We start from the raw sequence: 10,000 nt of genomic DNA, 5'->3' as shown, positions 1-10,000 counted from the left end.
CATGATTTGACAAACCCAAGCAAAAAAGCCTATGCTTTAAAACAGCATGGTCCACAGTGTCAAAAGCCTTTGACAGATCAATAAAAAGTGAAGCACAGTGCTGCTTCTTATCAAGAGCAACTAATATATCATTGATCACTTTTGTAGCTGCAGTGATGGTACTGTGTTTTTTCCTGAAGCCTGATTGCAGTTTTGAGAGAAGATCATTAAATGTTAGAAACTCTTTTAACTGATCACACACAAGAGATTCAAGAATTTTTGACAAGGCACACAGATTTGATATTGGCCTGTAGTTGGTTAAAGCTGCTGGATCACCTCCTTTTAATAAGGGGGTAACAAAAGCTGACTTCCAAACAGATGGAATTTCTTTGTTTTCAATTGAGAGATTAAAAAGGATTGTAAGAGGCTGTGCTACAAAATCAGCTGCTATTTTTAAAAAGTAGGGCTCTATTGAATCAGGCCCAGGGGATTTTCTGCTATCCAACGTTTTGAGGGCTTGATGCACTTGCTGCACAGTAAAAGGTAAGAAATTAAAGGGTTCTCCTGAAAACCTTGGAGCTTCTGTGCAGGGAAACACAGGGGCAGCTCCCGCAGAATCAAACAAAGAACCAGATAATACAAAATGATTGTTAAAACAATTTAGAACCTCAGTTCTATCATAGACTGGGACCGAGTCTTTTAGAACAAATATCGGGAGAGCCGGAGGACTTTTACTTACAGATATAGATTTAATTACTTTCCAAAATTTCTGTGGATTATTAAGGTTCTCAGTTGTGACAGATAAATAATATTCAGATTTAGCCTTTTTAATAAGAGTAGTGCATTTGTTCCTTAGTTGCCTGAAAATAGACCAGTCAGAGGCAAAATCACTTTTTCTGGCTTTGGCCCATGCCACATTACGTCGATGGATGGTATCTGACAACTCTGGGGAAAACCACGGATTATCTCGTCCCTTAACCCTGAATTTCCCGATGGGGGCATGTTTATTTACTATTTTCACAAAGTGTTCCTTAAAGAATGTCCAAACTCCACGTCCGGCAAAAGACCTATGTGTCCCCAATTTACCAAAGACAAATCATGATGAAAAGCCTGTTCATTAAACATTTTTAAATTCCTCTTGAAAATAATGCGTGGTTTACGTTTGGGGATCTTTGTGTCCCTGCAAGTAGCAGCAACACAATGATCACTCAAATCATTGCAGAAAACTCCCAAGGATAAGAATTTATGAGGAACATTTGTGAGAATTAGATCAATCAAAGTGGACTTTTCAGATTTTTTAAGATTTGGCCTTGTAGGTAGGTTGACCAGCTGGATAAGATTAATAGAGTCACAGAAAGATTTAAATTAATCCGAAACTGCATTTAGCCAGTCCCAATTCAGATCTCCAGCCATTAAAAGCTCATTATAATTTAATTTGGACAAAAGATGCTGCAATGACGATAATGCCTCCTTTGTGGCAGATGGAGGCCTATAGCACCCGACAACAGTCATAGAGAGGGACTTTGCTATTTCCACCTTCAATGCCAAAAATTCGAATTGCTTAGAGATAGACTCAGACAGAACAATTGAAGCATCAAATCTTGATTTAACGAAAATGGCTACACCACCGCCTTTCTTGGGCCTATCACTACGAAAAACATTGTATCTGAGTATGCTAATGTCTTCATTTGTAATAGATTTTGTCAGCCAAGTTTCTGAGATGACCACAATGTCTGCATCTGTTGATCTAACCCAAATTCTGACCATGTCCATCTTTGGTAGTAAGCTGCGCACATTAAGATGAATACATTTGAGACCAGACATTAATTTAAAATCAGCGGGAGTCTGGATCCATTGCAATTCAGGACCAGGGTTTGATTGCACATCTCCAGACAGAAGTAGGAGTAGTACAATTATCACTGCTCGTCTCACATTACATTTTGAAGCAGTTTTTTCATGTGTTAAAGCCAGGCAATGCCTTTCCTTAAGGGAAAGAGTAAGATTATATAATGTAAAAAAACGTAGAAGTTTAGGTAAGTCCCTAGGTGGGTCCGACCACAGGTTTGAGGCCCAGACCAAATCAGACTGTGATTGCTGAAAATGCCCGGCAACATTAGCATTAGTGCCACTATAGTAAGTGTCTTGCATGCTCGACACATAGCTAGTGGTACTCACCAAGGGGAAATTCCTTGGAGTCAGGTCCCAAAATGTCAACAAACATACTAAAGTTAAGAAAAATGCCATTGTCTTTAAATTACTGAGTTTACCATGCTAGCTGCTGCTGCTGCTGGGGCCTTGAGATGCTAGCAGGGCTGCTGCTGCTGGGGCCTTGAGATGTTAGCAAGGCTGCTGCTGCTGCTGGGGGCTAAATGGAGCTGAATGAAGCACTTAGCGAGTTCATACAAGTCAAATATACGATATTATGTTACTGCTGCTTAACCCGACCTTAGGCCTGCTTCTGAAATATGTTAATACACACAATACTTTTGATATAGATATAATTCGTTTTATATATATATATATAGTGTTATAGATATATAGTTATATATATATAGTTATATATGTATATAATATAGCTACCATAAAAAAAAAAGAGATAAAACAATTGTATAGCTCCAATATTCAAGTTCCAGTGTTTTTGTATCTTTTCAGTAAATCCAATCAGGGATCGCTGAGCCAGGCCCACATTAACACATACCTCCTTAATGTATTACCTAATGTTGATGTTTCTTATCGTTCTATAACGAGTGTCACTCCCCTTTCCGTTGAAACAGCATTTGCAGAGTTCTTCTTTCGGTAGAATCATAAATGAATACTGTATGAGTGAAAGGGTGTTTCTTTGATTGCAATTCTTGCATCAGTTTCACATCCACCCGGTCTAAAAGGCCTGTGACTCAAAAACACCCTGACCATCGTAGCAACCAACCGACTTTGAGGTAATTTCCCTTTAATAACTGTCCTATTATTATAAAGCATTGTAACACGCTTGCTACTCTGGTGCCATCTAGTGGGAAACTGCCACGAACGGCAACAATAGATTCTGCACTTCGCACACTTCCAAGATGTATTATTTAAGTTATCCTCGTTTTCATTTTGGTGTCCCTAAAACAGAACCCTAACCCCTAAAACAGAACCCTAATCCGTACCCTAACGATGTCATCTGCTGTCTCTAATGATGTCATCTACTGTTTTGCTTTTCCTCCAATACCTTAATCGATGTTATCCATGGCGCAAGGAGGGAGGAGCTATGACGCGAGTGGGAGGGGCTGTAGGGTTAGTGGGTGGAGCCAGTAGGCCAGGGGGAGAAATTGGAGCAAAGAAAGACCAGAGTTCTGCATATGAAGGGATATTGATGCATTGTGTTTAATTGTGTGCGTCCTGACGGTGTATGGAGGGGGGTTCATGTGGAGCTCTCCTGGGACGGGTCTGAGTAGGACTGGAGGAGGTTCACCAGCGTGCCCTGGAGGAGAGCGCCCGTCACCCGCTGGCGCACGCCGCCCAGCTCCATCTGCCCCGGGATCAGCGTCCGGTCGGCCGACTGCAACACAACCAGAACCAGCATCAACCAGTGGACGAGACACAGGACAGACCAGTAGAACCAGTGGAGGAGACACCGGACAGACCAGTAGAACCAGTGGACGAGACACCGGACAGACCAGTAGAACCAGTGGACGAGACACAGGACAGACCAGTAGAACCAGTGGACGAGACACAGGACAGACCAGTAGAACCAGTGGAGGAGACACAGGACAGACCAGTAGAACCAGTGGAGGAGACACAGGACAGACCAGTAGAACCAGCATCAACCAGTGGTCGAGACACAGGACAGACCAGTAGAACCAGTGGAGGAGACACAGGACAGACCAGTAGAACCAGTGGAGGAGACACAGGACAGACCAGTATCAACCAGTGGAGGAGACACAGGACAGACCAGTAGAACCAGTGGAGGAGACACAGGACAGACCAGTAGAACCAGTGGAGGAGACACAGGACAGACCAGCAGAACCAGTGGAGGAGACACAGGACAGACCAGTAGAACCAGTGGAGGAGACACAGGACAGACCAGTAGAACCAGTGGAGGAGACACAGGACAGACCAGCAGAACCAGTGGAGGAGACACAGGACAGACCAGCATGGGGCTGCTGGTCCCAGTCCCCTGGGGCTGCTGGTCCCAGTCCCTCCTGTTACCTGGTGCTCTGCCAGAGCCTCCTTGGCCATGTAGAACTCTCTCTTGATCTTCGTCTCCACCTCCTCTGGGACATCAGGGACCATCAGGTCGATCACACGGCCACTCAGGAACACCACGTGCTGGAGGGAGGTGGAGCAGCCTCCTGTTAGACCATCTCCACCCACACCACCCCATAGCACTGCCTAACCCCTACCTGCTCCTTAACGACCTGTCTCTGTACTGCCTAACCCCTACCTGCTCCTTAACGACCTGTCTCTGTACTGCCTAACCCCTACCTGCTCCTTAACGACCTGTCTCTGTACTGCCTAACCCCTACCTGCTCCTTAATGACCTGTCTCTGTACTGTCTAACCCCTACCTGCTCCTTAATGACCTGTCTCTGTACTGTCTAACCCCTACCTGCTCCTTAATGACCTGTCTCTGTACTGCCTAACCCCTACCTGCTCCTTGATGACCTGTCTCTGTACTGTCTAACCCCCTACCTGCTCCTTAATGACCTGTCTCTGTACTGTCTAACCCCTACCTGCTCCTTAACGACCTGTCTCTGTACTGTCTAACCCCTACCTGCTTCTTAATGACCTGTCTCTGTACTGTCTAACCCCTACCTGCTCCTTGATGACCTGTCTCTATACTGTCTAACCCCCTACCTGCTCCTTAATGACCTGTCTCTGTACTGTCTAACCCCTACCTGCTCCTTAATGACCTGTCTCTGTACTGTCTAACCCCTACCTGCTCCTTAATGACCTGTCTCTGTACTGTCTAACCCCTACCTGCTCCTTAATGACCTGTCTCTGTACTGTCTAACCCCTACCTGCTCCTTAATGACCTGTCTCTGTACTGTCTAACCCCTACCTGCTCCTTAATGACCTGTCTCTGTACTGTCTAACCCCTACCTGCTCCTTAATGACCTGTCTCTGTACTGTCTAACCCCTACCTGCTCCTTAATGACCTGTCTCTGTACTGTCTAACCCCTACCTGCTCCTTAATGACCTGTCTCCAGGCCTGATGGTGTATAAATGTAAACTTGCTTCGAAGACGATGACGAAGGCCAGCCTCAGAGCCAACAGCTGATAGAACTCGGGCAGGAAGTTCCCTGCCTGATCTCTGTAGCCGCGAAACCTGCAACACGAAGGACGTGTGTATGGGGAACATAAAGTTGAGTTTCTGGGCGTGTGTGCCTGAAGGGGGCGGGGCTTCAGACCTGCAGACGGGGTTTGATTGGCTGGTGGCGTTGGGAGGGGCGTAGGAGAGGGTGGAGTTGACGTAGCCTGCGAGGCTGCCGTCGTGGGTCCAGCGGTAGTGGAGCCGGGGTACGAAGGAGGAGCTGAAGGCCAGCAGGAAGGCCTGGACACACACACACACACACACACACACACACACACACACACACACACACACACACACACACGCACAGTCAGTCTCTCATTCTGGTCGAGCGTTCTACATGTTTCCTTCTCTTGTCTGAATGATGTCTGTCTCTCTGTTTCACTGTCTGTCTCCATGTCGGTTTACCTACCCATCTATCTCCCTGTCTGCCTGTCTGTGTGTCTGCCTGTCTATCTGTGTCTCCCTGTCTGCCTGCCGGCCTTTCTGTCTGTCTGCCTGTCTACATGTCTGTCTGTCTGTCTCCCTGTCGTTTCCATACCTGTGTTTTCCTCTTTGTGTGTCTGCCTTTCTGCCTGTCTCCCTGTCTGTCTGTCTGCCTGTCTTTCTGTCTGTCTGTCTGTCTGCCTGTCTATCTGTTTCTCCCTGTCTCCCTGTCTGCCTTTCTGCCTGTCTCCCTGTCTGTCTGTCTGTCTGTCTGCCTGTCTTTCTGTCTGTCTGTCTGTCTGTCTGTCTGTCTGTCTGTCTGTCTGTCTGTCTGTCTGTCTGTCTGTCTGTCTGTCTGTCTGTCTGTCTGTCTGTCTGTCTGTCTGTCTGGTCTGTCTGTCTGTCTGTCTGCCTGCCTGTCTCCCTGTCTCCCTGCCTGTCTGTCTGCCTGCCTGTCTGTGTGTGTGTACCTACGTTGCTGAGCACGGCCAGGTGGGAGATGAGCTGCAGGACGGTGAGCCAGATGCCGATGTCGGGGACGCGCTCGGCCACTGGCCGCCGGTACTCACACACAAACTTATGGGCGTCCAGACGCACCTCGAGCCAGTTGTTGAACAGAGCGAAGAGAGGGGCCAGCGGGCAGGCCGCCACGAAGATAGTGATGAACCCGAACTGGAGCACTGTGGGAGGAGAGGGAGGAGGGGGGAGGGGGGGGAGGAGGGGAGAGGGAGGAGGAGGAGGGGGGGAGGAGGGGGAGGGGGGAGAGGAGGAGGAGAGGAGGAGGGGGGAGGGGGAGGAGGAGGGGGAGGGGGAGGGGGAGAAGGAGGGGGAGGGGGAGGAGGAGAGGGAGGAGGGGGATGAGGAGGAGGGGGAGGAGGGAGGAGAGGGAGGAGGGGGGAGGAGGAGGAGGAGGGGGATGAGGAGGAGGGGGAGGAGGGGGAGAGGGGAGGAGGGGGAGGAGGGGAGGAGGAGGGGGAGGGGGAGGAGGAGGAGGAGGAGCAGGAGGGGGAGGAGGAGGAGAGGGGGGGGAGGGGGAGGGGGAGGGGGAGGAGGAGGAGAGGGGGGGAGGGGGAGGGGGGAGGGGGAGGGGGAGGAGGAGGAGATGAAGGTGGGATCGGAGGTAAGGACGCCCCTCCCCTCAACGATATCACTGTCAATCAGCTACAGAGACTCAGCCAATCACAGAGAGCCTCAAAGGGAGCCAATCAAGAGTGTTGGGACCCACCCATCTCCAGGTACTCGCTGAACAGCCCCCTCACAACACCAACAGCTGGTAGTTCCGTCTCCCACGGCAACGGGGGTTCCTTCTCCCCCCCGCCCTCCTCCCCCTTCCTGGCCTGCCACCAGCCCTTCAGCTTCCTGTCAGGAGAGGTCATGTGAGGTCAGAGGTCAGCTGAAGAAGAGCCTTCAGGTGCCCCAGAACTTCTGATGAGATGGAGAGACAGACAGACAGACAGACAGACAAGACAGAACAGACAGACAGACAGACAGACAGACAGACAGCAACAGACAGACAGACAGACAGACAGACAGACAGACAGACAGACAGACAGACAGACAGACAGACAGACAGACAGACAGACAGAGACTCACACACTGAGGTTCAACGGTTTGTTGCCCCCTTGTTAGAGCTGGTATCACCTAACCCCTAACCTCTTCTTGTTAGAGCTGGTATCACCTAACCCTAACCTCTTCTTATTAGAGCTGGTATCACCTAACCCCTAACCTCTTCTTGTTAGAGCTGGTATCACCTAACCCCTAACCTCTTCCTGTTAGAGCTGGTATCACCTAACCCCTAACCTCTTCTTGTTAGAGCTGGTATCACCTCACCCCTAACCTCTTCTTGTTAGAGCTGGTATCACCTAACCCCTAACCCCTTCTTGTTAGAGCTGGTATCACCTAACCCCTAACCTCTTCTTGTTAGAGCTGGTATCACCTAACCCCTAACCTCTTCTTGTTAGAGCTGGTATCACCTAACCCCTAACCTCTTCCTGTTAGAGCTGGTATCACCTAACCCCTAACCTCTTCCTGTTAGAGCTGGTATCACCTAACCCCTAACCTCTTCTTGTTAGAGCTGGTATCACCTAACCCCTAACCTCTCCTCAACCGTCAGAGGTTGTGTTTTGTTGTATAATGTGTCACTGTGTATAAACTATAAACTATACCGAGTAAGTAAAGTATATTTAATATAGAAAACCTATAGTATCAGGAGTTGATATCATCTGTGTACAGCAACATGCTGTTGATCATCCATTATTATTACACGGCTCTTCTGAATGCTGTGGAACGCTCCGTTCACTTGCATGGGCCTTCCCTTCCCTTTAAGTGAATATCATTAACCCAGATCCCAGCGCTAACATGACACAGAGAGTATCAACCCACCATCTACCAGGTGTCCAACCAGGGGTGCTCTCTACTGGTTCCATGCTGTACGTGTGTGTGTGTGTGTGTGTGTGTGTGTGTGTGTGTGTGTGTGTGTGTGTGTGTGTGTGTGTGTGTGTGTGTGTGTGTGTGTGTACATGTACACTTATAATATGTAAAGGTGACTCACGGACTGAGGAACTCCTGAATGTTGTTGATCAGCTGTTTTCCCACCATGATGACCAACAGCTCCTGAGCCAGTTCGATCAGACACCCGCCAGGACCGCACTACAGAGACACACACACACACACACACACACACACACACACACACACACACACACACACACACACACACACACACACACACACAGGAACACACACACACACACACACACACACACACACACACACACACACACACACACACACACACACACAGGAACACACACACACACACAGGAACACACACACACACACACACACACACACACACACACACACACACACACACACAGACAGGAACACACACACACACACACACACACACACACACACACACACACACACACACACACACACACAGGAACACACACACACACACACACACACACACACACAGGAACACACACACACACACACACACACACACACACACACACACACACACACACACACACAGACACACACACAGGAACAGAAACACACACACACACACACACACACACACACACACACACACACACACACACACACACACAGAGGGATAGAAACACACACATACACACACAGACACACACACACACACACACACACACACACACACACACACACACACACACACACACACACACACACACACACACACACACACACACACACACACAAAGACACACAGGAACAGAAACACAAACACACAGACACACACACAGGGATAGAAACACACACACACACTCACAAACACACAGACACACACATGAATAGAAACACACACACACACACATACACACACACACACACACACACACACATAGAAAGACACACAGGAATAGAAACATAAACACAGGAACACACACACACAGACACACACAAACACACACATACACGGACACACACATGAACACACACAGAGATACACACATTAACACACACAGAGACACACACACACACACACACATGAACACACAGGTATTGGTTGAGGAGCTGAGGTTGCAGTTGAGCCCAAAGGGATGAAGACGAGCAAGACTCACGTCTTCATTGCGTATCCCAAACAGTTCGTTATAGTTCCCCGGGTAACCGATAAACCTGAAACACAGACTCGTTAATCTCCATGGTAACCAACCGAAGAACCTGAAACACTGTGTGTGTGGGGGGGGGGGGGGGGGAGTAATGAGCGTGTGTGTGGCGGGTTATGAGTGAGTGTTTAGCTCACCTTCCTTTGAAGAAGGTGATATAGACGGGAGAAGAGTAGAAGTTGACGAACTGGAAGATGAAGACTTTGAGGATGAACATGTCTTCGTATTTAGACTGAGTCCGATGCATCTCTGGAACACAACGAACTCTGTCATCAGTCTGCTCCCCTCTGTCACCCTTCAATCAGTCTGCTCCCCTCTCTCACCCCTCCATCAGTCTGCTCCCCTCTGTCACCCTTCAATCAGTCTGCTCCCCTCTGTCACCCTTCAATCAGTCTGCTCCCCTCTGTCACCCTTCAATCAGTCTGCTCCCCTCTGTCACCCTTCAATCAGTCTGCTCCCCTCTGTCACCCCTCCATCAGTCTGTCTCTCCTCTGTCACCCTTCAATCAGTCTGCTCCCCTCTGTCACCCTTCAATCAGTCTGCTCCCCTCTGTCACCCTTCAATCAGTCTGCTCCCCTCTGTCACCCTTCAATCAGTCTGCTCCCCTCTGTCACCCCTCCATCAGTCTGCTCCCCTCTGTCACCCTT

General features: G+C 48.9%; 2 protein-coding genes across 4 annotated transcripts in view; one reads left to right on the top strand and one right to left on the bottom strand.

Annotated features, from left to right (window-relative positions):
• relb (v-rel avian reticuloendotheliosis viral oncogene homolog B) overlaps positions 1 to 10,000 on the top strand; it is a 139,746-nt gene that overhangs the window by 19,407 nt on the left and 110,339 nt on the right. The gene's annotated exons all lie outside the window — the stretch shown is intronic.
• LOC132474402 (anoctamin-7-like) overlaps positions 3,319 to 10,000 on the bottom strand; it is an 8,955-nt gene continuing 2,273 nt past the window's right edge. For 2 of the 3 annotated variants that reach the window (XM_060075063.1, XM_060075064.1), the window contains 9 exons: positions 9,491 to 9,602; positions 9,309 to 9,363; positions 8,249 to 8,346; positions 6,923 to 7,056; positions 6,172 to 6,377; positions 5,369 to 5,511; positions 5,196 to 5,286; positions 4,168 to 4,287; positions 3,319 to 3,517 (listed from right to left, as the gene is read on the bottom strand). In XM_060075063.1, coding sequence (XP_059931046.1) covers positions 3,380 to 3,517; positions 4,168 to 4,287; positions 5,196 to 5,286; positions 5,369 to 5,511; positions 6,172 to 6,377; positions 6,923 to 7,056; positions 8,249 to 8,346; positions 9,309 to 9,363; positions 9,491 to 9,602 — 1,097 coding nt within the window. In that variant the 3' untranslated portion in view covers positions 3,319 to 3,379. Of the gene's footprint in view, positions 3,518 to 4,167; positions 4,288 to 5,195; positions 5,287 to 5,368; positions 5,512 to 6,167; positions 6,378 to 6,922; positions 7,057 to 8,248; positions 8,347 to 9,308; positions 9,364 to 9,490; positions 9,603 to 10,000 lie in introns of all 3 variants that reach the window. The other variant, XR_009529652.1, reaches the window with a different exon arrangement.

Source organism: Gadus macrocephalus, chromosome 16, assembly GCF_031168955.1.
Source record: "Gadus macrocephalus chromosome 16, ASM3116895v1".
Lineage (NCBI taxonomy): Eukaryota > Metazoa > Chordata > Actinopteri > Gadiformes > Gadidae > Gadus > Gadus macrocephalus.
The sequence above is the reverse complement of the archived record's forward strand: the minus strand, read 5'-3'. Positions and strand labels throughout refer to the sequence as shown.